At 67.6% G+C, this 27,857-nt stretch overlaps 1 protein-coding gene across 2 annotated transcripts; it reads right to left on the bottom strand.

Annotated features, from left to right (window-relative positions):
- Nucleotides 1-817: 817 nt before the first annotated feature.
- On the bottom strand, nt 818-26,516 carry Jag2 (jagged canonical Notch ligand 2). 2 transcript variants are annotated; one of them, XM_069997426.1, is made up of 26 exons: nt 26,443-26,516; nt 25,952-26,302; nt 18,288-18,345; nt 16,725-16,976; nt 16,541-16,601; nt 12,810-12,940; nt 12,546-12,665; nt 12,220-12,333; nt 11,662-11,775; nt 11,411-11,524; nt 11,280-11,326; nt 10,208-10,381; nt 9,303-9,453; nt 9,072-9,224; nt 7,915-8,028; nt 7,109-7,222; nt 6,498-6,611; nt 6,237-6,353; nt 5,832-5,859; nt 5,670-5,755; nt 5,086-5,199; nt 4,877-4,992; nt 4,246-4,494; nt 3,633-3,764; nt 2,528-2,684; nt 818-2,280 (listed from the first exon to the last, which is right to left on the bottom strand). In XM_069997426.1, exons 1-26 carry the CDS (start codon nt 26,500-26,502, stop codon nt 1,787-1,789), a joined length of 3,735 nt encoding a protein of 1,244 aa, XP_069853527.1. In that variant the 5' UTR covers nt 26,503-26,516; the 3' UTR covers nt 818-1,786. The 2 variants fall into 2 exon arrangements, with proteins under 2 accessions (XP_069853527.1, XP_069853528.1); XM_069997427.1 differs by lacking the exon at nt 11,411-11,524.
- Between the last annotated feature and the right edge of the window lie 1,341 nt (nt 26,517-27,857).

Below are 27,857 nucleotides of genomic sequence, written 5' to 3'. Positions count from 1 at the left end.
GGCTCCTGGATCTGCCACCGCAGCCCCGGCACGGGGTTCGGAAGGACTTGGCGGGTGTGCCGGAGACCACTGGTCTCTGTCACGCACGGCATCGCTCGCAGCCGGAGCCCACATAGAAATGGCGCCGATACGACTCTGTGAGACTCTTATCTCCAGTTAACCACCAAAAGGCCAAGTGGCTCGGCGGCAGAGCGCTAGCCTTGAGTGAAAAGGTTCAGGGACAGCGCCCAGGTCGAGCTGAAGCCCCAGGACCAGTGTAAAAAAACAAGGAAGGCACACGGTATCCCCAGAACGACACTTGCAGTGGCCATCTGGCCAGTTTATCCAATAAAATCGACAGAGCGACACCCCCCACGCCGCCTCCTGCTCCCCCTTTTCACAGCCACACTTCCTGGCTCCCCCCTGCCCTGCCCCCCCGTAAGCCCCTGCCCCTCAGGGGAGCATGCCCGGTCCACCTCCAGTGAGATGTACCCCGCACCTTCCTGGGGTTTCTTTCTCTAAACTCCACCCAATCCCCCTGCAGGGGGACCCCTAGAGAGCTTTTCAGGGCTGAGCCACTTCAGGATTTCCTAAGGCCACTTGGCTGTTTAGGAGTAGGGTGACAGACACCCGGACTCCCCTCCCCCTTCCCAAAAAGGGTCCCGTGTCGGTGTAAGACCATAAGACTTCAGCGAAACCAGGTGGGGAGGTCTGGGTGGCTCCCAGGGGCCGAGACCAGAGGGCTGCCCGCCCCAGGACCACACAGGACAGGCCTCTCACGACTGCCCCAACTCCAAAGAAAGGAACAGCACCCAAAGAACAGGAAGGCCAGAGCGTGTAAGTTCTTAAGTCAAATATACAGAGTATTCATTTAATATGTACACATTTACAGAAATGCACTTTCACGAGGAGGCGGCCGGCGGCCAGGCCGCAGCCCGGCGCCCGCGGCAAACGCGGCCAGCTGCGGGGTGTGAAGGCACTTGTCACAAGCTTCAATACTGCCGTTCCAGGAGGGGAAACTGAGCAGTCAGGAAGGGCACTTCTGAAGCACAGTTGGGAGATCTCTGGAGAGTTCTGGGCAGGAGGAACAAGGACGGCAGGTTGGAGGGATGGGAGCAGGCAGTCCAGGCCTGCATGCCAGCCTCGGGCCATGCAGGTGACCTCCAGCCCCACTGATAACCACAGGCGCCACCAACAGCCACGGGCCATACCAACAACTAAGGCCACTCCAAGGGCCACGTCAACCACCACCTCAGGTCCCACTGACAAACACGGGTCCCACCACAGCCATGGGTCCCACCGACTGCCTCAGGCCACGCTTGTCAGCCACAGGTCCCACTGAGATCCACAGGCCACCACAGGCCAGGCTTACTGGCCACAGGTCCCACTGAGATCCACAGGCCACACATAGCCACAGGTCTCGTCGGCTCTTTGGCCTGGAGCCACAGAGAAACCCAGGTGAGGAATAAGAATGAAGATTCTGTAAACAGCACAACCTCTGGTAACAAACGTTACACGATCTGGTGAGAACACAGACTCGCTTCACCCGCCTGCCACATCACGTGTAACACACAGAAACTTTACAAAAATAGCAACAATCCTAGAATACTCCATTGTTTTCTGCCTGACAGTTATTGAATAACTTATACAAGGTTAAAGAAACGTAGAAAATAAACATTTGTTTTTTGTTTTTGGTGGGTTTTTTTTTTTACACAAAATAAAGAAACTATGCACACGGCCTCCTGCGGTCCAGCGGGTGTGGGCTGGCAAGGGCTCCCGGGTCCCCGCCCAGCAGGCAGCTGCGCTCCTACTCCTTGCCGGCATACTGCACATCCTTGGCGCTCCTGACCGCGCGGTTGTCCACTTTGGGCCCCGAGGCCACCCAACGGGCTGACCGCCCCGAAGAGCAGCTGGGGTCTTTGGTGAATTTACGTGAGAGGAACTTCTCTGCCTCCGGGGAGTCCTCCTCTTCGCGGCCCCGCTCCTCGTCCTCGTCCTCCCCACTGCCCCCGTGGGCCCCTGGTCCGGGCAGCGCCTCACCCGCCCTGCGTGGCGGTGGTGTGAAGTTCTTGCACTGGAAGAGCACGTCCTTGTGCCCGCCGCTGGGGCCGCTGCCTCCCGGCCGCTCGATGGGGTTGCGGATGGGGTTGAGCGGGGCCCACTGGTTGTTGGTGCTTTCATCCCGAGGCAGCCGGCTCCTCTCCCGTTCTTTCCTGCGTTTTCGCGTCCACCACACACAGATGACCACACAGGTCAGCCAAAGCACACTGAACACACTGCACAACACGGGCACCAGCAGGCCTGGGGCGGAAGGTAAAGCAGTGAGCGCGGCAGAGCCGAGACCCGCGGAGCACCGAACGCCAGCCGGGGGCCCCAGCCTGGCACTTCCTTTGGTCTCCGGCTGGTGGAGAGGCTCCTGGGACAGGGGCCCGGCCTCCTCTCCCAAAGGATAGGGGCGGGGACAGCGGGTGCCCTCCTGCTCTGAGCCAGGTCTACGGGCCAATGCCCACCAGACGGGGGGTCTGGGACACCTCTTGTCCCTGCTCACCTGTGGACGAGCCATCCATGACCACCGTCTCCACCTTGACCTCAGTGACGGCCAGCAGCAGTGAGCTGTTCCCCCGCTGGGTGATGGCGGCCACGATGGCGTGGGCTGCGCTCTGAATCAGACTGCTGTCCGGCAGGTCCCTCGCAGGGCTGAAGGACTGTGCCAGAGGGTGGAGCTGTGGGCACGGCTCAGGGGCGCCCGGACAGCACCCCAGAGCCCGCCTCCAGGCTCCGAGGCCATACCTGCTGCCCCAGCTCAGAGCCAGAGCTCGCCCGGGGAGCCCTGCACAGGATGGACGGGGCGGGGCCCCCCCTGCCTGCCCCCCTGCCCTCCCCACCGAGCCCGTGTCTGTGCGGCGACGCCAGGTCTTTTCAGATAACACAGATCCCAAACTCCCAGGGCTGTGCAACCAACACAGCCTCCTCCTCCTTCCCTGCGACCCCAGGCCGCTCCTGGACCCCGTCTTGTGCCCCTTCCGCCTCTCTCCTGTTCTGCCCTCACCACCATGTGCCACAAGGCTGCCTGAGCTGCCCCGGCAACGCCACGGGCTGCCAGCCCAGGGTGGCCCATTCAGGGTGCCCCAGGACCCCGACAGAAGGCCCAGCCATCCACAGCTTCAGGTACCAGCTCCAGAGGAGCTGCGGCCTCCCAGCCCAGCCCCAAGTCTCGGCTGTCACTCCCCAGGCCGCGTCCCCAGAGCTACGAGCAGCTGCTCAGCATGGCCCGTGGCTTCTGCTCAGCGATGCCTGGGCCCGGGCCTGCCCACACCTCTGCCCGCCGTGCCTTCCACACTGCACAGCTCATCACTGCCTCACCCAGGCTCCCTGTCAGCCCCAGTGGGCCGGGGCCACAGCTCCTGAGCCAGGGGCCCAGCCCACCTCCTCTGTCCACAAAGAACCTGGTCTGTGGCCGGCTGGTAGCACTTCCACCATGGTCTCAGACGTCCTGATGCTCCTCCCTCACGTGCCCTCTGACCTCTGCTACAGCCTTGGTTTCCACAGATCTGCCCCCACCTCCCGCTGCTAATGCCTCCTCTCCCACAGGCAGTTAGCATCACAGCCCCCGAGGTGCCCAGGGTCCCCTGGGACAGACCTCTGCCACTCACCACAGCCACCTCCACAGCACTGGCTCCCGAGGAGGTCTGGTCACAGAGCAGCAGCAGCAGGCGGTCTCGGGCCACGGCTCTCGTGGCTGGCAGAGAGCGGATTCCAGAGCAGATGGAACCCACGGTGGTGCCCTGGAGAAGAGAGCAGCGGGTGAGGGGGCCCTCAACAGGGACCTGAGGGCACTCGTCTGCCCGCCGCCCTGGGGGGCAGAGCCGGCCAACAGCTCTACTTGTCCTGTCTCAGAGTGAGGCAGCTCTGTGGAGGGGTGGACACAGTGAGGACAGGGTGGACGTGAAGGCCGGTTCCAAATATCCAGAGGCTGTGGCCAGAACATCCAGCGTGCTCCCAGCTACGGGATACAACCCAGAAAGTGAGTGGCTGTGGGCCACCCGGTGTCCAGGCCCCTGGACACGCGTGCAGCTAGGGATGTCCCCAGCTGGACAAATGGGCAACCCAGCTTGGGCCTGCTCTCAGTCTCCCAGGCTCGGTGCCCGTGGGATCCCGTGAGCGGCTGTGCACAGTCCCAGCCACCCCCCAAGGGAGCATGAGCCACGGCCGGGCAGCTGCTCAGGGAACAGGCCCGGTGTCCGGGCACGCCGGGCAGCCGCTCACCTGGGGCACTTGGTCTCGGTTGAAGCGCAGTGTGAGGCGTGCACAGTTGTTGTCCAGGTGCCCGGAGCGTGGCAGGCAGAGGGTGCTGGGTGGCAGGGGCTCCTCTGCCCGGCATTCCCCCCAGGCCTCACAGGGGGGCTGCAGGCACTGGCCCGGGGACTTCTCCTGACACTGCTGTCCCGGTGGGCACTGGGCGCTCAGGGAGTCAGGCTGGCTGGACAGCAGACACGGCTTCCACCCACACCATACCTGGATTCACGGGCATATGGTGACAAGGACCGCAGGCAGCACACAGAGGAAAAGACAGGATTGGGTCAGTAAGTCCCACAGCACTGTCCCAGACAGGCTGAACAGCACACCCCTAGAAAGACTTCTTGCCAGTTCAGGAAAAGCTGGGTAGGCCTCGGGCTGAACCTCAGTCTTCCTCAAATGCAGAAGGGGGACGGGATGCGGTTGGGCCCAGGCCGCTCCCTGTTCTCTGCGTGTCTCTAGGGACAGCCTCACCCCACCCACTCGAGCACCAGCCCAGCGGTGGCTTGGAGGGAGCCGGGCGAGGCGCGGGGCAGGGAGGGGCGTGGGGCCCGGCACGGGGCAGGGGGGGCAGGGCTGACAAGAGTCCCCGTGGCTCCACCTTGCTGCAATCCCGATGGCCGTCATGGCAGCGGCAGCTGTTGCAGTCTTCCACCCAGGAGCTCCCATGCAGGAAGGGCACACCCCGGGACCAGCAGGACCTCCCGAACTCCACCACTGCCGGGAGAGGAGGGAGGGTCAGCTGAGCATCCAGGCCTGGCCCACCCGGCCCCGCTAAGCTGCGGCCTGGCGTGGCTGTGCCTGGCCTACCATCCTGGCACCGGGAGCCGGTGCGGCCCGGAGGGCAGCTGCAGCGGTACCCGTTGATCTCGTCCACACAGGTGGCCCCGTAGGCGCAGGGTGAGGACTGGCACTCATCCATGTCTGCAGGGAAGGCAGTGCTCAGGGCAGGGCAGCCAACACTCTCGAACAGGGCCCAGGGAAGGGCTGGGGCAGGAGGGAGCAGGGACACGCCGCAGGCCGGTGGGGACCCCGGGACCCAGGCCCCCCGGCCCTGCAAGACTGTGGAGGCCGGATGCCCGCGTCTGCAGCAGCCCATGCTGCCGCAGCGGTGGCACCCGTCAGCGGGGCGCAGTGCCTCGTCCTGCCTTTGCCCTGCGTGGATGGGACTCTGGGACCCCAGGGCAGCCCCACTGCCAGGCTGACACCCAAGAGCCTGGTGTGGCCTGGAGGCGGACAGCTCCCGCCCACAGCCCCGCTGGCTCTGCTCAGCGGTGTCCTAGAGCATGCAGGACACAGAGAAGCGGGAGGGGCCATGGCCGCCATGTCCACCGATATGGACATCTGTAGCTCGGCTCACGGGGACAGCACTGGCCGGGGCCCGGGCTGCTCACTGATGCGGCAGTCGGGACCAGCAAAGCCGGGCGCACACTCGCAGCGGAACCAGTTAACGCCGTCCACGCAGATGCCGCCATTGTAGCTGCAGGGAAGGTGGGCGTCAGAGACCACAGGCCGTGGGGCCAGCCCCCACCCTGGCCCCCAGGGACGCCACTCACCAAGGAAGTGGGTTGCAGTCGTTGGTGTCTGGATTTAAGGAAAGAGAGAGACAGCTGCTGTTTCACCACCCACTGCCCAGTGCCCCCACCGGCCAGGCTTGCGGATGAACAGACCCCACACACTGTGTTCACTGGCCTGGCTGGGCTGGGGGGGGGGGTGGAGGGAGGGTCCTGGGACGGCTCAGGCTCCCTGGCAGGGTCACACAGGGGTCAAGAGGGGCCACAGGCTACAGGGCAAGTAGGCAGCGGGGAGACATGGAGCTGCCACCCAGGGGAGGGAGGCCAAGGGACACGGAGAGAGCAGGGTGGAGGGGAGGCGCAGCTCCCCAGGGCTGGGGAGCCTCGGGGAGGAGGCCCTGCCTTGCAGCCTCTCCCACCCAAGACGCCTCCTCTGGCCCCACTCACTGTGAGTGCAGGTGCGGCCCTCCCAGCCGTCCCGGCAGATGCAGGAGAAGGAGTCGCCGCTGCCCACACAGGTGCCGCCGTTCTCACAGGGGTTGGGCAGGCAGCTGCTGTTCTTGGCTGTGAGAAGAAGGGGCAAAGGAGCCGCTGTGGCCACCGGGCAGACTTGCCGCGACGGTAGGGCAGGCGGGGCGGGGGCCGGGGCGGGCGGGCCGGCCGGGGCGGGGGCCGGGGCGGGTGGGCCGGCCGGGGCGGGCCACCCACCGATGGTGCAGGTGCTGCCCTTCCAGCCGGGCGGGCAGGAGCAGCGGAAGGCATCCCCGCTGTCATAGCACGTGCCCCCGTTGCTGCAGGTGTAGGCGTCGCACTGGAACTCACCTGCGGGCACAGGGCGCTCAGGGGGCGGGAGCGCGGGACACACACACACACACACACACACACACACAGGGCGCTCAGGGGGGCGGGAGCGCGGGACACACACACACACACACACACACACACACACACAGGGCGCTCAGGGGGGCGGGACACACACACACACACACACACACACAGGGCGCTCAGGGGGCGGGAGCGCAGGACACACACACACACACACACACACACACACACGCACAGGGCGCTCAGCGGGCAGGACCGCGGGACACACACACACACACACACACACACACACACACACACACAGGGCGCTCAGGGGGGCGGGAGCGCGGGACACACACACACACACACACACACACACAGGGCGCTCAGGGGGGCGGGAGCGCGGGACACACACACACACACACACACACACACACACACACACACACACACGCACAGGGCGCTCAGCGGGCTGCAGCGCCCCCTCCCTGCACACCCGCAGGCCCGGCACTCACGGGAGTGGCAGGTCTTCCCCTTCCAGCCATCGTGGCAGGCGCAGTAGAAGTCATTGACCAGGTCGTAGCAGCGGCCGCGGCTGTGGCAGGGGTCAGGGAGGCAGTCGTTGGGATCTGGGGGGAGGATGCCGGTCAGCAGGGGTTCACCGGCGCTGGGGGGCTTTGGGAAGAGAGCAAGAGCCGGAGCGGGCGTGGCACATCAGAGCCAGGCGGGAAGGGGGTTGAGCCAAACTGGCTACAGACTTCTGGAACCTGGGCTCGGCCTGGAGAGTGGGGCTGAGCCGGCCCGGAGCGTGGGGCTGAGCCGGGCCAGAGCATGGGGCTGAGCCGGCCCAGAGCGTGGGGCTGAGCCGGCCCAGAGCGTGGGGCTGAGCCAGGCCTGGAGCGTGGGGCTGAGCCGGCCTGGAGCGTGGGGCTGAGCCAGGCCTGGAGCGTGGGGCTGAGCCAGGCCAGAGTGTGGGGCTGAGCCAGGCCTGGAGCATGGGGCTGAGCCGGCCCGGAGCGTGGGGCTGAGCCAGGCCTGGAGCGTGGGGCTGAGCCGGCCCGGAGCGTGGGGCTGAGCCGGCCAGGAGTATGAGGCTGAGCCGGCCCGGAGTGTGGGGCTGAGCCGACCCAGAGTGTGGGGCTGAGCCGGGCCAGAGTGTGGGGCTGAGCCAGCCCGGAGTGTGAGGCTGAGCCGGCCCGGAGCGTGGGGCTGAGCCGGGGCAGCAGCAGGGCAGGACGGAATGCAGGCCAGGCAGAGATGCAGTGTGGGGCTGAGCCGGGGCAGCGGCAGGGCAGGTTGGCGGCAGGGCACAAGCACTCACTGGTATCACAGAGCTCGCCTTCCCAGCCGCTGGGGCAGAAGCAGCGGAAGGAATCCACCTCGTCAATGCACGTGCCCCCATTGTGGCAGGGCTGGCCCAGACAGTCATCGATGTCTGCAGGAGAGGCTGCGTGAGCCCTCCCCAGGCCCCGGCCCTCCCCAGCCCTCCCCAGGCCCTGGCCCCAGCCCTCTCCAGCCCTCCCCAGGCCCCTGTCCTCCCCAGGCCCCGGCCCTCCCCAGGCCCCGGCCCTCCCCAGCCCTCCCCAGGCCCTGGCCCTCCCCAGCCCTCCCCAGGCCCCGGCCCTCCCCAGCCCTCCCCAGGCCCTGGCCCTCCCCAGCCCTCCCCAGGCCCCGGCCCTCCCCAGGCCCTGGCCCCAGCCCTCTCCAGCCCTCCCCAGGCCCCTGTCCTCCCCAGGCCCCAGCCCTCCCCAGGCCCTGGCCCTCCCCAGCCCTCCCCAGCCCTCCCCAGGCCCCGGCCCTCCCCAGCCCTCCCCAGGCCCCAGCCCTCTCCAGCCCTCCCCAGGCCCCTGTCCTCCCCAGGCCCCAGCCCTCCCCAGGCCCTGGCCCTCCCAAGCCCTCCCCAGGCCCTGGCCCTCCCCAGCCCTCCCCAGGCCCCGGCCCTCCCCAGCCCTCCCCAGGCCCCAGCCCTCCCCAGCCCTCCCCAGGCTCCGGCCCTCCCCAGGCCCCGGCCCTCCCCAGGCCCTGGCCCCAGCCCTCTCCAGCCCTCCCCAGGCCCCTGTCCTCCCCAGGCCCCAGCCCTCCCCAGGCCCCGGCCCTCCCAAGCCCTCCCCAGGCCCCGGCCCTCCCCAGGCCCTGGCCCCAGCCCTCTCCAGCCCTCCCCAGGCCCCTGTCCTCCCCAGGCCCCAGCCCTCCCCAGGCCCCGGCCCTCCCAAGCCCTCCCCAGGCCCCGGCCCTCCCCAGGCCCTGGCCCCAGCCCTCTCCAGCCCTCCCCAGGCCCCTGTCCTCCCCAGGCCCCAGCCCTCCCCAGGCCCCGGCCCTCCCAAGCCCTCCCCAGGCCCCAGCCCTCCCCAGGCCCCGGCCCTCCCCAGCCCTCCCCAGGCCCCGGCCCTCCCCGGCCCTCCCCAGGCCCTGGCCCTCCCCAGCCCTCCCCAGCCCTCCCCAGGCCCCAGGCCCCAGCCTGCCACGTGTAGCACTCACTCTCATGGCAGTAGGTACCCGTGAAGCCACTGTCACAGACGCAGGAGAAGTTTCCCCCAGGCTGGCTGACGCAGTGTCCGTGGGGGCCACACATGCCGGTGGGGGCCACGCCAGACACCCCAGACCCCACCTCAACCCCGCAACCGTCAATCACTGCGGCAGAGAAGCAGGGGTCAGGCTCCTCCTCTCCTCCCTCCGCAACCCACCCTCCCGCCTGCAGCTGGCCGGCACCTCTGCAGGCCCCGCCTGGACAGGGCTCCCTGGGCAACGAGCAGTTCTTGCCACCGAAGTCCTCAGGGCAGGCGCAGTAGTAGTCTCCCTCCAGGCTGTAGCAGTGAGCACCGTTTAGACAAGGGCTCGGCTCACAGAAGTCCACGCTGACCTGCGAGACGAGAGGAGGCCACGTGTCCCCAGGGCCCGGCCTGGGTGCAGGCGGCCTCAGACCCCTGAAGCCCAGCCCCGACAGCAGGCCCCCAGTCCTGGGCAGGCAGTGCCACCCCTCGCCTGAAGCCCCCGCCCTGCGATCGTCCGGGACGGATCGTCCAGGCCCCGTCGGCGGGACGGAAGCACCTGTGAGCCCCCAGGCCCCTCCACCCTCGCTCCACAGCAGCAGGGCTTCCTACGCCTCCCACAGGCAGCATCCGGCCTCGGCTCCTCCCACCAACAGGAAAGCCAGCTCCTGACCTGCCACCCTGCCGGGACACCCGCACAACCAAGAGCCGGCACCACCGTGCAGCCAGGGCTGGCCCCGCCCCAGGAGGCTGACTGGGCAGAAGTCCACCCTCCACACAGAGGCCAGGGCAGGATCACACAGGGCTGGGAGGCGGGAAGTGTAGAAGGAGGGGACTGGGACCCAGTACAGTACTAAGGGAGACAAGGGCATCAGCCCTAGAGCGAGAGGGCCAGCCCTGTACAAAACATACCCTACAAGTCCTGAGGGCCTCAAGTACCAGGCACCCCACCTTGCCCAGGCACCCTGACAAGCAGGCCTGAAGAAGCCTGACCCTGGCCACCCCGTAGACCTCCACACGGCCATGCTCCCAGGATGCTGCGGCCCGTGTGTGCTGTGGAGCCCACTCCGCTGTGGCGCCTCAGTCCCTGGACCGGGACAGGGGTGGCTGAGCCACAGGCCTCACCTCACAGAGCGGTCCAGAGAGACCCCGGGGACAGCGGCAGCGGAAGCCCTCCTGCAGGTCCTCACACACGCCCCCGCCGCGGCAGGGGCTGCTGGCACAGCCCCCCTGTTCCAGCTCGCAGTGCCAGCCTCCAAAGCCCGGGGGGCACACGCACTGGTAGCCATTCACCAGGTCCTGTGGAGGGAGCAGGTGAGCCTCCTGCAGCCCCTGCACCCACCCGCCCCTGCACCCACCCGCCCCTGCACCCACCTGCCCCTGCACCCACCCACCCCCTGTACCCACCCACCCCTGCACCCACCCGCCCCTGCACCCACCCACCCCCTGCACCCACCCGCCCCTGCACCCACCCGCCCCTGGCCCGGGCAGGCCTCACCCTGCACCCACCGGCCCCCTGCACCCACCCACCCCTGCACCCACCCGCCCCTGGCCAGGGCAGGCCTCACCCTGCACCCACCCGCCCCCTGCACCCACCCGCCCCTGACCCAGGCAGGCCGTGGCCCCTGCACCCACCCCCTGCACCCACCCGCCCCTGGCCTGGGCAGGCCTCACCCTGCACCCACCCGCCCCTGCACCCACCCGCCCCTGGCCCAGGCAGGCCTCACCCTGCACCCACCCGCCCCCTGCACCCACCCGCCCCTGCACCCACCCGCCCCTGACCCAGGCAGGTCGCGGCCCCTGCACCCACCCACCCACCCCCTGCACCCACCCGCCCCTGGCCCGGGCAGGCTGTGGCCCCTGCACCCACCCACCCCCTGCACCCACCCGCCCCTGGCCCGGGCAGGCCATGGCCCCTGCACCCACCCACCCCCTGCACCCACCCGCCCCTGGCCCGGGCAGGCCGTGGCCCCTGCACCCACCCACCCCCTGCACCCACCCGCCCCTGGCCCGGGCAGGCCGTGGCCCCTGCACCCACCCACCCCCTGCACCCACCCGCCCCTGGCCCGGGCAGGCCGTGGCCCCTGCACCCACCCACCCCCTGCACCCACCCGCCCCTGGCCCGGGCAGGCCTCACCCTGCACCCACCCACCCCCTGCACCCACCCGCCCCTGGCCCGGGCAGGCCGCAGCCTCACCTTGCAGGTGCCACCGTGCCGACACTGCCCACGACAGTCATTGATGTCTGGGGAGAGAGGCCCAGGGGAAAGTCAGAGGGGCCCGCAGCCCACCCCAGCTCCACCCGCCTGCAGCGCCCACCCATACTGACTGATGTGGCAGTCGATGCCCTTCCAGCCCGGGAGGCAATCACAGTAATAGCCGCCAATCAGGTTTTTGCAAGACAAAGCGTTAAGGCACGGCTTCCCTTCGCACTCATTGGCGTCTGTGGACAAGACAACGGGAGCCATGGGGCCCAGGCCCCGCCCGCCCGCCGTGCCTGGACCCACAGCCCAGCACCGCCAGCAGAGCCAGCCGCATGCACAGCACCGTCCATGCACCACGGCTCTGACACGTCCTTACCCAGCTGGCAGGTGGCGCCTACCCACTGCTCAGGGCAGATGCACTCGAAGCCATCCACCTGGTCCACGCAGGTGCCACCGGCCGCACAAGGGTTGGAAGCACACTCGTCGATGTCTGCAGGGATAGAGGCATGGGCCGTGGCCGGTGAGCCCCGTGTGAATATGCACAGCCAGGGACATAGACCATGAGCCCCATGCCCCACACGGGCACGCGTGGCCCAGGAGCATGGGACGTGGCCAGAGGCAGAGCTGGTGAACCCGCACGGGCATGCGTGGGACTGGGCCATTATGTAGGGTAGGGTCTGTGTGGGTCAAGGCCCACTAGGAAAGTGTGGGGAGTGGCCCCCAGGTCTGGGCTGTGGCCAGTGAATGAGGGTGTGGCCGGTGTATGGGGTGGCCGGTGAGTGTGGGGCACAGCCTGTGGGGGTTAGGAGACTCACAGTGTAAGGCAGGACCAGCTTCCCCTGGCCACCCAAGTCTACCACACAAGTGGACTGGACTCTAGGGAGCTACTCATCACACAAACCCCCGGACGCGGGCTGGAGCCACCCTGACTCACCAAGCGCGCAGGTTGGCCCACTCCAGCCTGACGGGCAGTGGCACTCAAAGCCGGATGGCACCTCGTGACAAGAGCCCCCATTGGCACACGGGTTAGAGGCACAGGCGTGCTCCGCTGCAGAACCCGAGTAGTAGTTCGTGGGGTGCCCGGGCAGCCCCCCGGCTCCCCGTTCCCCAAGGGCTCCAACCCCACACCCACCAGGCCTAAGGCCGGACCACAGGCCACCGTACAAGGCAGCCAGAGAGATGCGCACGGGCAGCTGACGGTGGCGGTCAGTCGCAGGCACCGCCCCACGCCTGGCCAGGGCTCACTGCCCAGCCTCTCACCCCGCTCGCAGTTCTTGCCGGAGTAGCCATCTGGGCAGGCGCAGTGGTACTGGTCAGGCTCTGCGTTGATGCAGGTCCCCCCATTGACACAGGGGTGGTGGCTGCCACAGTAGTTCAGGTCTGGGGAGAGGAGCAGGGCTCTCACAGAACAGGCTTCGGAGCTTGAGGGTGACCCTGCCCACTGCCCACCGCCCACCGGCTACCACCCGCTGCCCACCACCCACCGCCCACCGCCCACCCGCCACCCCCCTGCCCACCGGCTACCTTTGTCACAGAGCAGGCCGCCCCAGTTGGTCTCACAGTCACAGTGCCAGGGCTCCACACAGCTGCCGTGCAGGCAGCCTGGGTACGGGACACACTCATCACAGAACTTGCCCTGCCAGCCGTAGCTGCACCTGGGGGCCGCAGGGGCAAGGCTGTGAGCCGGGCGGCAGGTGCAGAAGTGCTCCCCGACACGCAGAGCCAACCGGCTCAGGACTTTGAACCAGAGCGGCTCCGAGCCCGGCAGAGGTTAAGGCCCGTCGGCCAGCCCCCAGTCCCGGGCATTCCCGGCTGCGGGCTCTGACGGGCAGCCCCAGCTGCCCTGTCACTCCTCCCTGAGCTATTCTAGGACTCATCCTGAGCCAGGCCCCAAGAGCAGGCGCCGGGAGAGGCAGACCCAGCCACGCCCGGGGAGCGTGGCCCACGAGCGCCAGCTCCTGCTCCCCAGGTGCTGCCAGCACCCACGGCGGCGACCGGGAGACCTGGGGAGAAGCTCTGGCCATCCTGGCTGTGTGACCTTGCTGCTGCCCAAGGACCCAACTCTCGGCAAAGCCTACGTGGGGCACACCTCGCAGACAGGCCGCTGTCTGGCAGTCTGACAGACGGCCCGCACTGGGGCAGCTCCCGGCAGCAGAGGCAGGGGGCTGCCCTGGGGCTGCCCTGGGGCCTCTGCATCCCCTCTGCGGGTGCTGCCAGGGGTGAGCAGGCTCGCCCTGCAGAGCCGGCTGGTAGCAGCCTGGGGTCCTGGGCCTGGCAGGCTGCCCTCCAGTCCTAGACAGGTCTCTGAGGATCTGGCCCAGGATGCCCAGGACGCCCAGGCCCTACGGGGCGGGAATGACGTCCAGGCCACAGCACTTCCACACCGGCACCCGACCAGTTATTTTTAGAAGAAAACCACAGCCCTTCCTGAGCCGCCTGGAGTCACACAGAGCCAAGTTAGCAGCCCAGCTCACCCAGGCTGGGAACTGGGAAACTGAGGCTGGGAGCAGGTGGCTGTGGATCCAGCCCGCTGTGCTCAGGGCAGGTCCACAGTGGGCCTGACGTCTGCACCACAGATCCTCCCCCCAGGCCACAGGGGAGACAAGAGGGGGCAGGTGACACACAGGCCCCGGGTCACCCCCAGGGAGTGGCACGGGCACACGGGGACCCAAGATCTCCTGGGTCCTAAGGAATGAAGTCAGCTCTGGGCGGGGCACACCACACCAGACCCCACTTCCCACTTTCCTGCCAGCAGTCCCGGGTGTGGGGAGGGGCAGCAGGAAGGCAGAGCCATCTCCTCAGCATCCGGCCGGGGAGGGGGATGTCCCCGCTGAAACCCGAGCCCTGGCCCGGCCTCACCCACAGGGCCAGGAGGAGGGAGCTGGGCTCACCTACTGCCCCAGGCCCCATCCCTGAATTCCGCCCCTCATCCGCCCCTCATCTTCCGGTGCAGCCACAGCCTTCCTGCACTGTGGGAGGGGGTGCCACTCTCCTGCCGCAGTGGGGGCCCTCTGTGCGGTCCAGCACTGACCACAGGCCCGCCATCGAGTAGTGCCCTACACCAAGGGCAGGAGTGTCTGCTGGGCTCACCAGCTCTGCGTCTGCCTCCGCACCCAGGACAGGGCTGGGATTTCTAGCCTTACACCCGCCTCCTGCCCCGGACCTAGCACCAGGTGTGGCCCCTTAAGGTCATCCCTCCCAAAGCTCCAGCATATGGGAGCCACTGGTGAAGGGGCCCGGGGCCTGCCTCCCACCCTGGGGCCAGGCCCGGCAGAAGGCTGCTCCCACTACCTCCCACCAGATCAACCCATCTCCACACACCCACCCCCCGCCCACCCCCCTCCAACACCCCAACCCTCCCACCTCGCCCACCCCCCTCCAACACCCCAACCCTCCCACCTCACCCACCCCCCTCCAACACCCCAGCCCTCCCACCCCACCCACCCCCTCCAACACCCCAGCCCCCCACCTTACCCACCCCCCTCCAATACCCCAGCCCCCCCACCCCACCCCCTCCAACACCCCAGCCCCCCACCTCACCCACCCCCCTCCAACACCCCAGACTGCCACCTCACCCACCCCCCTCCATCACCCCAGCCCCCCACCTCACCCACCCTCCTCCAACACCCCAGCCCCCCACCTCACCCACCCTCCTCCAACACCCCAGCCCCCCACCTCGCCCAAACCCCTCCAACACCCCAGCCCTCCCACCTCGCCCACCCCCCTCCAACACCCCAACCCTCCCACCTCACCCACCCCCCTCCAACACCCCAGCCCTCCCACCCCACCCACCCCCTCCAACACCCCAGCCCCCCACCTCACCTACCCCCTCCATCACCCCAGCCCCCCACCTCGCCCAAACCCCTCCAACACCCCAGCCCCTCCACCTCACCCACCCTCCAACACCCCAGCCCCCCCTCGCCCACCCTCCTCCAACACCCCAGCCCCTCCACCTCACCTACCCCCTCCAACACCCCAGCCCCCCCTCGCCCACCCTCTTCCAACACCCCAGCCCCCCACCTCGCCCAAACCCCTCCAACACCCCAGCCCCTCCACCTCACCTACCCCCTCCAACACCCCAGCCCCCCCTCGCCCACCCTCCTCCAACACCCCAGCCCCCACCTCACCCACCCCCCACCAACACCCCAGCCCCCCACCTCACCCACCCCCCACCAACACCCCAGCCCCCCACTCTGCCCTCCCCACCCCCCTCACCCACCTCCCTCCAACACCTCAGTCCCCCCACCCCCTCACCCCCCCTCCAACACCCCAGCCCCCCTCCCCACCCCCCACCCCCGTCCACCTCCCCTCAGCCCCACCCCTCTGCCCACCCCAGCCTGGGACTGCCTGCCCCCTCTCCGTTCAGCCTTAGGGAAATTACCTAACATCTGTGCCTCAGCACCATGTGAAGAAAATGAGGGGCACTCCAGCCCTTGGGGGGGGCGGGGGGGAGGGGAGGCGGAAGGATGCGGGGTTGGGAGATGAAGCCCAGCGCACCCGCTGCCTCTCCCTCTCCTGCCAGCTGACCCCAGCCCTTGCACAGGGCTGCATGGGACCGCTGCCCCAAGTGTCCCAGGAGCGCCGGCCCTGCTCCACCCCACCTGCTCTGTGAGGGCCTCCGGGCCTCCTTCCAAGTCCTGGGTGCGGAGTCCACGCACTCCCACCTGACGGGGCCAGGGCTCACCTCTCCGCCTCCCCTTCTGCTCCCCTGGACTTAAACACGTCTGCACACTGCAGGCCTCGGCCTCTCCCAGACACCTCCCCTCCCGTCCAGCCCTCCTTCCCCACCTGCCCTGCCCCTCCCACACCCACCTCCCTCCGCAGCTCCCCTGCTCAGCGGCTTAGGATCTCTCCGGACCCCACACGCTTCCTCTCAGTCCCGTATCAAACCCTGGCCCCCGAGAAGGATGTCTGTGAGTTCTGCTTTCACCCCCAAACCTGACTTGTGGCCCACATCTCTACAGCACCCCAATCCTGACAACCACCCTCTGAGCCCCCCCCCACTCAGCACAACTCCCCGGGGAACCCTGCGTGACGCCAGGCGCCTGTGCGGTGGAGGTGGGCAGTCCCTGGGAAGCTACCACACCCAGAACAGCAAGGTCCCCCACATCCTCCGCCTGACCCTGCGGCCTTCCTCCCCGCACCACGCCCATCTCCCCTCCCACCCCACCCGTGGTGCGGGGCAGGTGCCACTGCGCACCAGCAGCTGTTTGCTGAACCCACGCAAGGGCAAAGGGGCAGGCGCGGATGCTCACCTGCACTCCCCAGGCACAGAGCATCCCCCGTGGAGCAAATTACATCCTTGTTTACACACGGCTGTGAACAGAGGGGTGGAGAGCCCAGATGCAGCCAGCTCAGCAGCTCGGCCAGGCCCGGCCCAGCTCCGCCCCAGGCCCCGCCCCCTCCGGGCCCCGCCCACCCAGGCTCTACCCCACACACCTTCCTTGCACTCCTTGCCCATCCAGCCGTCCATGCAGGCCTTGTTGCCGTACTGGTCACAAGTGTAGTGGCCGAAGAAGTCATTGCGGGGCCTGCAGAACTTGTTGCAGGTGGCACTGTAGTAGTTCTCGTCACAGCGCACCCGGATCTGCAGCTCCAGGTGAGCCACGTGGCCACTGAAGTGCAGGCTCTTCCAGCGGTCCTCCGGGTTGATCATGCCGGCGTGGGACACACGCTCGATCAGCAGGTCCTCTTTAGGGGCAGCAGACACAGCCAGCTACATCACCACCGCTACAGGCCCAAGAAACCAACCTGGCCCGCCCGTCGAGGGACAGGGAACAACCTAGCTCTAACCTGCAGTGGCTAGGAGGGTGAAAGATCCCAATACTAGCCACAGCACACCAGACACTCAGGCCCAGAGCTGCAAAGAGCCCTGCCCCGCCCTGCCCACCACCCTGAGCAACACTCTTGCTCCAGCCCATACCCACAAGGTGGATGGCACAGGAGGCTGGGGCCTGTAAGGAGAAAAGGCTGGACAACAGGCTTCCCTGGGGAGACCACGGCTACGCCAGGGCACAAACCCCAGGCCCCAGCAGGCGTGAGCCCTCCGCTGACACCGTGTGCCCCATGCTGGCTAGCACCTCTGCAGGGCGCGACGTCTGGCCCACAGAGGGCAGCACCCAGCCACCCACCTGCACAGCCAGAGCTCCCTGGCAGCTCCAGGCACACTCTACGGACCCCATCTTTTTCCTCTTTTTTTGTGCCAGTCCTGGTGTTTGAACTCAGGGCCTAAACACTGTCCCTGAGCTTTTGTTTTGTTTTCGCTCAAGCTAGCACTCTACCACTAGAGCCACCACACTGCTTCCAGCCTTTTCTATGTCTGTGGTACTGAGGAATCAAACCCAGGGCTGCATACATACTAGGCAAGCACTCTAGCACAAAGCCACATTCCCAGCCTCATGTTTTTAAAACTGGGGTTTGAACTCAATGCTTTGAAGGTGCTAGCTAGGCACTCTACCACTTGAGTCACAGCTCCAGCCATTTTTGTGTGTTACTTTTCAAATCAGGTCTCCTATTTTTGCCCAGTCTGGCCTTGGCCCATGGTCTTTCTATCCTCATCTCCATGTAGCTGGGACTACAGACACAGACACTATGTCTAACTTACTGCTCCATCTTAAAAGAGCCTTCCTTGGTCTTCAACCCCCATGGGCCTAGCTGGCCCTCAAGGAGCGGTGGGCAGGTGCCGTAGGCCAAGGTAGCCCTGGCTCCGTGCCATCTCTCCCCAGACCTCCACAGGAGACTCAGGAACCCCACTTCTCCCCTCCGCATTAGCACAGGCCGGGGGTGACACTGAAGCCAAGAGCAGGAAGGTGTGCAACATGGCTGAGCTTCCTGGAGGCGGGGTAAAAAGGGCAAACCGCCCACAAGACCCTCCAGGTAGAGGAAGCAGTCCTGGAGCCTGAGCCTCTGACCCCTGCAGACAGAGAAGCAAGCCCGGCGGTGGCAGGGAGGAGGCCAGGCCTGCGGCGGCCAGCTCCCCGGCTCCCCGGTGGGTTCACTCACCGTCTGGAGTGGTGTCGTTGTCCCAGTCCCAGGCCTCTACGATGAGCGTGAAGGAGCGCTGTGGACATGGGAGGGTGGTCAGGTACCAAGGCTACCTGCCCGCCCCCATCCCGAGGCTCCAAGGACCCCTACCCCACGTTACCCGCCGTGTCCCCTCCACAGACTCCAGATGCCGGCTCAAGTGAAAAAGACCCTCCTGCCCACGAGGCTGAGGGCTCCACCTCCTGGCCCTTGGGACCCTCCTGCCCAGCCTGTCCCACCCCACTCGGAGAGAGAGAACTGGACCAGGCTGTGATGGCTTCCCCAAAGCCTGGCAGGATGCTGGGGCCAGAGCTGGGAGAAGGGCACTTCCCTTCCAGCAGGAAAACCCCGGCACCTCAGAGCCTGGAAACCAGCCGCTCAGCTACACGCCCACTGGAGAGGGACAATGCCAGCGGCCACCCTGGCCGCCCCTCTGCCAAGTATATGGGGCATCCACAAAGTACACAGGGCCTGTGGTCAGGACCCACACAGCAGGTACACAGCAAACAGGCAAGACCCACAGACGTGTCCAGCCCCAAACGGGGAGAGGGGGAGCCCTCGCTATACAGATGGGGAAACCGAGGCCCAAGAGGCCCCGGGCCTTGCCAGCACAACCCTAGTCCCTGGTTGCTACAGCCCCGGCCATCTGGTCCTTCTGTCCCTGGCCAAAGGGTGCTGCCACCAGCTGCTGCCGCAGCCCCCCAGTGAGCCCCGTAGTAACCCTCAGGCAACCAGGGCCTGAAGCCCGAGGCCTGGCTGCACTAGGGTAAGCGTTCCCCTGACAAGAAGAGGAGGCCCTGGCAGGCAAGCCTCCTCTCAACCCCAGGCCTGCCTCCTCCCTCGTCCTCCAGGCCCAGGACTGAGTTTCCACCTTTACCCGGACCCACACCACCAGCAGCCAGGCTGGGCGCAGGAAGCTGCCCTGGCTCCATGGGCCACCACAACCCCCGCTCTGAAGTCTGGCTTGCTCCTCGTCCATCCTGGCCACAGCCCTCTCTGGACCACCAGCCGCTGCTCTTCCCCTGGGCCCCCCAGACTGTCCAGGGTGTCCATGCAGGCCCCGTGGCAGGGGCTCCGGGAGGGCGTCTCTCCCTCCAGGGCACACTACTGTCTGGATGCCTGCCACCCTTGGCCTTTCCCTAGCGACGCGGGCACCAGAGCCCCTCCCCGGGCTCACTTTGCTCCTTCCCTTCCAGCGCCACCACCCACCCACTCCTGCATGGCGCCTGGGCCAGACACCACAACCCTGACCCCGTGAGCTGAGCGCACAGAAAGCAGGGCGCAGACCAGGGAGGCGCAGGAGTTGCAAGGGGTGACTGCGGGGCGTGAGGGAGCCCCGCAAGGAAGCCACGGGCCAGGAGAGCAAAGGCGTGGGACCGAGGCCACTCCAGAGAGCCGGCTCCTTGGCGTCACTGATGCCCAGCAAAAGGGTGGCCACCAGGGACTGACCACAGGCTGGCTGTAGATGGGCACAGGGAGCCAGCCGAGAGCCAGATGTGTGAGGTCAGAGCCAACTGCAGGCCAGCACAGGAGGCAAAGCCCAGGCCTGGGCTTCCCACGAGCAGAACCCACCTGGGCTGCAGGTGAGCAGAAGCCTCTCCCGGCTCCCAGGAAACCCACGCCCGCCGCACAGGTAGAGTTACCTCCCCCTCAGCCCGAGCCCAGGGCTCCGGTTACCAGCTCCCATAGGGACATACTCCCGCCTGCCGCCCGCCAGCTGGGCTCCCTACACCTGGACGGCAGGGAGCTGGAGAACCTGAGCCGCAGGCGGCTGAGCGGCCCACCTGCCACCACAGCCCCCGGCGCCCGCCAGCCTGCCAGGATGCGCCCTTCACGGCAAAGCAAAGGGCCGTGGTCACCTGGCCCGGGGCCGTGGCTGGGCGGGGCTCATCGCTTCTAGTCCTACCTCACAGAAGGGACCCTGCCCTGGGCTGGAGTTCTGTGGGGACACATGGGCTGTGGGGCCAGAGGACGGGGATAAGGGGCAGATCAGAGAGCAGTTTCCTCAGCCACAGTAGAAGAACCAGGTCCTTCCCTCCAGACCAGCCTGGCTGGCCACCTGTGTCCCAACCTCCAGAGGCCTCTCCAGCAAGAGGGCTCTGCTCCAGGTCCTGCTGTGCTCCTCCTGTAAGCGTAGCCTGAGCGGCCGCAAGGACACACCCCAGCCCAAGTTCATCTCATCATCTTCTGACTGGCTCCAAGTCCCCCAACGTGCCTGGCAGGGCAGGAGACCAAAAGCATAGAAAGAGTAGGCATGAGAACAGGTGCACGGCACTCCGGCCCCAGCACCTCACTGCCCAGGACACCCCACAACCCAGGGCAGCCGAAGCTCAGGCACCCTGTGGACCAGGCCTCCAGAGCCGAGAGCCCAGGTCCACCAGGCTCTCCTTCAGCATCCCACAGAACGGCAGCTCTTAGAACCAGCACCATAAGCCCTAGCAGAGATACATTTCATGGAAACCTGAGCTTTGGAGAGGCCAGGTCTATGCAACCCATTGTCACCCAAGGGACGGCCCCCCCAGGGGACAGGGCCACAGCACGAGCAGACGGCAGGCCCACCCATGAGTGAGCCCAGATGTCCACGCTCCACACCGAGAAGGCAGGGCCTTGCCCGACTGCCTTACTCATGGGGACCCCAGGTACTGACTAAAAACGGGGTCCCCATCTCTTCATGCTCACCTGGGATTGCAGCTGGCTCAGCCAGCTGTTCACGCTTAGCTCAGGATGGGATAAGGAGACAGGGGACAACTCAAGAGGGGCACAGGGACTTGCTCAGGATCGAGACGGACCAGCTCAGGATGGAACATGGTGACAGGGACCAGCTCAGGATGGGGACAGGGACCAGCTCAGGATGGTGACAGGGACCAGCTCAGGATGGGGACAGGGACCAGCTCAGGATGGTGACAGGGACCAGCTCAGGATGGTGACAGGGACCAGCTCAGGATGGGGACAGGGACCAGCTCAGGATGGAACATGGTGACAGGGACCAGCTCAGGATGGGGACAGACACCAGCTCAGGATGGTGACAGGGACCAGCTCAGGATGGTGACAGGGACCAGCTCAGGATGGGGACAGGGACCAGCTCAGGATGGTGACAGGGACCAGCACAGGATGGTGACAGGGACCAGCTCAGGATGGGGACAGGGACCAGCTCAGGATGGGGACAGACACCAGCTCAGGATGGTGACAGACACCAGCTCAGGATGGGGACAGGGACCAGCTCAGGATGGGGACAGACACCAGCTCAGGATGGGGACAGACACCAGCTCAGGATGGTGACAGGGACCAGCTCAGGATGGGGACAGACACCAGCTCAGGATGGGGACAGACACCAGCTCAGGATGGTGACAGACACCAGCTCAGGATGGGGACAGGGACCAGCTCAGGATGGGGACAGACACCAGCTCAGGATGGGGACAGACACCAGCTCAGGATGGGGACAGACACCAGCTCAGGATGGGGACAGACACCAGCTCAGGATGGTGACAGGGACCAGCTCAGGACGGGGACAGACACCAGCTCAGGACGGGGACAGACACCAGCTCAGGATGGGGACAGGGACCAGCTCAGGATGGGGACAGACACCAGCTCAGGATGGGGACAGACACCAGCTCAGGATGGGGACAGACACCAGCTCAGGATGGGGACAGACACCAGCTCAGGACGGGGACAGACACCAGCTCAGGATGGTAACAGGCACCAGCTCAGAATGGGGACAGGGACCAGCTCAGGATGGGGACAGGGACCAGCTCAGGATGGGGACAGACACCAGCTCAGGATGGGGACAGACACCAGCTCAGGATGGTGACAGACACCAGCTCAGGATGGGGACAGACACCAGCTCAGGATGGTGACAGACACCAGCTCAGGATGGGGACAGGGACCAGCTCAGGATGGGGACAGACACCAGCTCAGGATGGGGACAGACACCAGCTCAGGATGGTGACAGACACCAGCTCAGGATGGGGACAGGGACCAGCTCAGGATGGGGACAGGGACCAGCTCAGGATGGGGACAGGGACCAGCTCAGGATGGGGACAGACACCAGCTCAGGATGGGGACAGGGACCAGCTCAGGATGGTGACAGACACCAGCTCAGGATGAGGACAGACACCAGCTCAGGATGGTGACAGGGACCAGCTCAGGATGGGGACAGACACCAGCTCAGGATGGTGACAGGGACCAGCTCAGGATAGGGACAGGGACCAGCTCAGGATGGGGACAGGGACCAGCTCAGGATGGTGACAGACACCAGCTCAGGATGGGGACAGGGACCAGCTCAGGATGGGGACAGGGACCAGCTCAGGATGGGGACAGGGACCAGCTCAGGATGGAACATGGTGACAGGGACCAGCTCAGGATGACGCGCAGAGATCCTCTGGAGTAGAGACCCTGCCTACAGCGCAGCTTCTAGCTCAGGCCCTGCGAGGCTTCCCCAGGACACCCAACCTTAGGGCCACCTGAGAGGATTCCAGCAAGTGACAATCCCTCCCCAACCAGCCCCAGATGTACACCACCAACCACCCAGAGCACCCACACCAACCAGAGCATTCACACCAACCCAGAGCACCCACACTAACCCCAGATGCACACTACCAGTTCAGAGCACCCACACCAACCCAGAGCACCCCCACGATCTCAAAGCCAAGACATCCATTTCGAGCTCCTCTGCTGCTGGTCAGCTCTCCCTGGCAGCACGCCCTCTATCTGCCTGGTCACTGACAGAGCCCCACCCTGACCCACACCACAGCCTTGCGCAAGACCCTCAACCTGCCAGGCTGAAGCCAGATGCAGAGTGAAACAGCCCGGTGGAGCCCAGGCAAGGCAGGACTCCTGCTCTACCAAGAAGTGCAGGGAGAGTGGGACAGGGCCCTTCAGCACACAGAGCAGAGGCCTGTGGTGGGTAGGGGCATGCAGGGCTCAGAGCCAGGCCCTCGTCCACTCTCACCAGCCCGTCCCTGCGCTTACACCGCTGGCCCACCACAGCACCTACACTCTTCTGCCCAGTTGCCTCATGCTGGACGGCTGGAGGGAGAAAGGAGGGTTAGACGATCTAGGGAGGACTCCAGGATGGGCCTGAGCTGAGCTCCCCACAGCTAACCTCAGGAGGCCTCAACATCAGGGCCCTGGGACCTGTCTTGGGGGAAGAGAACCAACCAGCATTGCTGAAGGCCCTGTCCCAGCATGCCGGAACCATCAGAACCAACCCAGCCCCAGGCCCACCTCAGTGTTTCCACAGGGTCCAGACCCAGCCAGCCCAGCATACAACTAACCCTTTGCACCTACAGTTTGGTCTACCTCCAAGGAAGGAGGCCAGGGAGCAGAGCCTTGCCCTGGGTGGAACTCCTGGGCTCCAAAGCTGGGCTAGCCACCTTCCTGCTATACAGACATAGCTGACCCTCTGTGCTTGCCAAAGGAAAGCTCACTCGCTCGCTCTCGCTCTCTCTCCTCTGAACTGTCCATCAGCCACCTGCCACACCCACAGAGTGCTCACACAGAACCAACATGGCTTCCACCCTGCCAACCCAGGAGGACACTGCCTCCTGAGAGCCATCTGGAGTGTGCTCTGGAGAAGGCGGCAGCCCCCTCACTGGGGCCACCCCCACAAACTCAGCAACCCCATGGCTCACCCACACAAGATGGCAGAGCCTGAGACAGACACAAGCCACAGGCCGTGGATAGCAAGGGAGAGTGTGGAGCCTGGCCTTCTACATGTCGTCCTTCTACAGGGAACTCTCCTAAGCTGCCCCAGGGAGCCAGACAGTCCCAGGCTGTGCTGGACAGAGTCCACTCTACCTGCCCACTGAAGCTTCTGTCTAGGCCCATCTACTATCTCCGGCGGGAGCCAAGTGCACCAGTAAACACCCAGATCTGACACACCGCAGCTCACGGGGCAGAGCTGCACTTGCCGCAAGTCACGCAGCGCGGCCGCAGGACTGCTACCCACCCAGGAGGCTGGCATCACTGCACCAGCTCCATACCTGGCAGCCACAGCGTGCCCCAGGAGGGACAAGGATGCCAGAACTGCCCTCTGAACACGCCAACACCCTTAGGGTCTGGCCCTCCACCCAGAGCCTGTCCCCTGCTGGGACATCTGAAGGAAATAGCTGGGAGCAGAGAGATGGCCCTAAGACCTGAGCCAGGCGCCAAGGACAGCAAGAGCCATCCCATCCCATCCCATGCCATCCCAGCCGGCCAGCCACAGGAGCAAAGAGCCACACGGGACACGTGCTGGCCCGCCCCATTCCTCCAGGGCCTCCCTGCCCCCACACCACTGCTGCCAATTCGAGCAGAAAACACATCCTCAGGTAGCGATTTGGAGCCTCGCTGGCTTGGGCCCAAGTGTAGATGACAGGCTGCAGGCCCTGCTCAGACCTGCCTGCAGTGCCTGTGGGGGCGTGGGGGTGGGGCTTACCCTAACTGCCTGGGCTCCTCCCAGGCCTGCCCCTACCTTCTCCAATTTGGGGACCTACTTCGGCCAGCCTGGGAGTCCAGCCGGCACAGGGGAGGGGAGGGGAGGACTGGAGGACTGTGGCAGCACCTTCATGGAGGTGCGGGGCTGGGGGAGGGGGGGATCCAGGAAGGGGTGAAGACAAAGCAGAGGGGCCAGGCAACAACCTGGGGCTCAGAGCCTGGGCAGGGGAGCGGCTGCTGGCCCAGCTTTGGCCAGGCCTGGCTCTGAACCATGTGTTTCAGGACCAGGTCACTAGGTGGATGAACTCCCGTAGCTCCTGGCCCCTGGGGCAGCAGGGTCTGCATCCAGGAAAGTCCCCAGGTCCAGGCTGCGCACCGCCTCCACCCAACCCCTGGGCACAGGCCTCCTCCAGGCTCACCCAACCCGAGCTCCACCCCAGGAACCCCTTTCCTACCCCCACCCATTTCCAGGCCCACTGATGGCGACCAAGCAGGTCAGGACCTTTTGAGCCCAGAATCAGAAAAGGGACAAAGCACTAGAAGGCTCCCTGTCCACGGCCCTCTCCAGCTCGGGATCCAGGCAGCGGCAGCCCTGGGGTCTGTCTCTGCCCGCTGCTGGGTCCCACCACCGCCGACTCCTAGCCAGCTGGCCCTGCACAGGCCCCAGCTTCACCGCCGAAAGAGACAGGACATCCCCTGCTCGGATTCCCGCCCGTCAGAAAGTAACGAGCGCATCAACACACCCACAGGCAGCGGTGCCACAAAGGGCCACCGAGGGGCTCCGGGCCGCAGGCCCTCCTGCCAACACACACAGCTTAGGCCCTGCCGGCCGAGGGCCGAGCCCTGTCCGTGCCCCCGGGGCATCCAGGAAACTGCAGGGCGGGCGCAGGCTGGCTGTGGGCCCGGCCGCTCCGCCGGGGCCTGCCCGGGACCAGCCCCAGCACGCGCGGCGCGCAGGCCTCCGCGGCCCCGGGCGCCTCGCGCCTCCCCACCCAGACAGACACGCGCGGGGCGACGCGGGCACACGCCGCGGGCCGCGACCCCGCGCCCGCCCGCCCCCGCCCCCGCGCGCCCACGTGGCCGGGCGAGGCCCCGCGCCCACCCCGCGCGCGGCGCCCCCTGCCGGCCCCGCCCCGTCTGGGCGCCCGCGGCTCGCACCTGCGGCGCCCCCCCCCCCGCCGGTGCCCCGGCGCCGAGGGGGAGGGCCGGGCGGGGGAGGGCGCACGTACCGGCCAGGCGAACTGGAAGGGGATGACGACGAGGCCCGGGTCCCGGGGGCCGCCGGCCCGCGGCCGCGCGCGCGCTCGGTCCCCCGCAGCGCCCGCCGGCGGCAGGTAGAAGGAGTTGCCGCCCAGCACGGGCGTGGCGCCGTGGCCGTAGCTGCAGGGCCCCGTGGGCGTCACCTTGGCCTGGTACTCCTTCAGGCACACGCGCACGTACGTGTCGCACTCGTCGCGGCCGCAGCCCCCCGCGCGCGCCGTCCGCCCGTCGCCGTCACAGCAGGCGCCGCTCAGCAGCTCTCCGTTCGCGTTCCGCAGCGCGCTCAGCCGCAGCTCGAAATAGCCCATGGGCCGCGCCGCCTGCGAGGGGCGACAGAGGAGGCGGGAGGCGCGGGCCGGGGGCGGGCGGCGGGCCCCGCGCCCCGCGGCCCCGGCCGGCCCGGGCCCAGGCCGCGCCGTGCGCCCCGTCCGCGCGCCCCGCCGCCGCGCGCCCCGCTCACCTGCACCCACAGCGCCAGCAGCAGCAGCAGCCGCCGAGGCAGACGCCCCCGGCCCCGCATCGCCGCCTCGACCCCGCCCGCGGCCCCGCCGCCGCCCGCTCCGGCCGCCGCGCCGGCCTCCGGCGCCCGCCCGCGCTCCGAGCCCGGCGCCCAGGCGGCGGCGGCACCGGCGGCGCGGGCGGGGTCGCGCAGCGCGCGGGCGGCGCGGCGGGCGCGCAGGGGCGGCGGCGGCGGCTCCGGCTCGCGGCGGCCGCGCTCGGCGGCCCGCCCGGCTCCCCCTCCCCGCGGCGGCCCTCCCGGCTCCCCCCGCGGCGGCGGCGGGGCGGCGGCGGAGCGGCGGCGGAGCGGCGGCGGCGGCGGCGGCGGGTCCCGGCCTCGGCTCTGCGCGCCCGCGTTCCCAGCCCCGCAGCCAACAAGTTCGGGACGAGACTGACAGCTCGCTCGCCCATTCGTCACCCGCGCACCTGCATATGCATGAGGGGCGGGGCCTCGCGCGGGGTGGGGCCGGGGTGCCGGGGGCGCCCCGAGCTTCCCGGCGGCGCGGCGCGGCCTGCGCGGGGGGCGCCGCGCCGCGCCTCGGCCTGCACCGGCGCCCCGCCGGGCGGGGCCTCCCGGGCGCCCGCCGAGGTCGCTGCGGCCCCCGCCCGCCGGAGCGCCCGGGTCCCCGCGGGCCCGCCGCCGGCCGCGCACTCCCGGCACGGCCCGGCCTCCGGCGAGGCGGGGTCCGCGCGCCGCCCGGCCGACGCCTCCGCGCCCCGGGCCCCCCGCGCGGCCGCACCCCCGCCACCTCCGCGCCGGCTGCCTGGGGCGCCCCCTCCCCTCGGAGGCGCGGGCCCGAGCGGCCGGCCGACTAATGCTCTGGGTGCGCGCGCGTGGCGAGGCGGGCCGGGGGCCTGCGCTCCGGGGAGGAACTGGCGCTGAAGGCCCGGTGCGCGCCCGGGGGCGGCTCAGGGCCGAGCCCCGCCCCCGAAGGCGCGCCGCTCCGCGCGTCCCCACCACCATCACCTCCCTGACCTCCAGACCCCTCTGCGGGCCGTACCGGGGGCTCCCGGGCTCCCGGCAGGGCCCTCTCCCCTCTCCGGGGCCGGTGGTCACCCTGGTCGGGGGATGGCCTCAGGCTGGCCCCGGCGTGGCGACCCCTCCCCCGTCACAGCCCCTGTCCCTCCGCCGCAGACGGCGAGGAACTTGGGAAGCACAAGTGCAGCCTGCTGGAGGCGCTGGAGGCGCTGGGGCAGCAGCGGCAGGAGGCCCTCCGCCCGGGAGGGTCAGCACACCAGGCTCACCTGCCCCTCCTGCCTAGCAGCCCGGTCCATCGGCCCTCTCAGGGTTTGTAGCGGCAGCCAGAGGCCCCAGGCCCACTACCACCGGTCTGCTCACCCGGGCACACACACCCCACCTGAGCCCCCTGGGGCGTG

The sequence above is a fragment of the Dipodomys merriami genome, unplaced genomic scaffold, assembly GCF_024711535.1.
Source record: "Dipodomys merriami isolate MVZ:Mamm:240054 unplaced genomic scaffold, mDipMer1.0.p SCAF_50, whole genome shotgun sequence".
In the NCBI taxonomy this organism is placed as follows: domain Eukaryota; kingdom Metazoa; phylum Chordata; class Mammalia; order Rodentia; family Heteromyidae; genus Dipodomys; species Dipodomys merriami.
The sequence above is the reverse complement of the archived record's forward strand: the minus strand, read 5'-3'. Positions and strand labels throughout refer to the sequence as shown.

What these genes read in the sequence shown, in the direction of transcription:
- Jag2 (XM_069997426.1), bottom strand. Translation starts at nt 26,502, where the DNA reads ATGCGGGGCCGGGGGCGTCTGCCTCGGCGGCTGCTGCTGCTGCTGGCG. An exon ending in TCCAGGCGGGGCCTGCAGAG is followed by an intron (nt 9,225 to 9,302) that starts GTGCCGGCCAGC and finishes TCTCTGCCGCAG; the next exon opens with TGATTGACGGTTGCGGGGTT. An exon ending in GTGCTGTGGAGGTGGCTGTG is followed by an intron (nt 2,685 to 3,632) that starts GTGAGTGGCAGA and finishes CCTCTGGCACAG; the next exon opens with TCCTTCAGCCCTGCGAGGGA.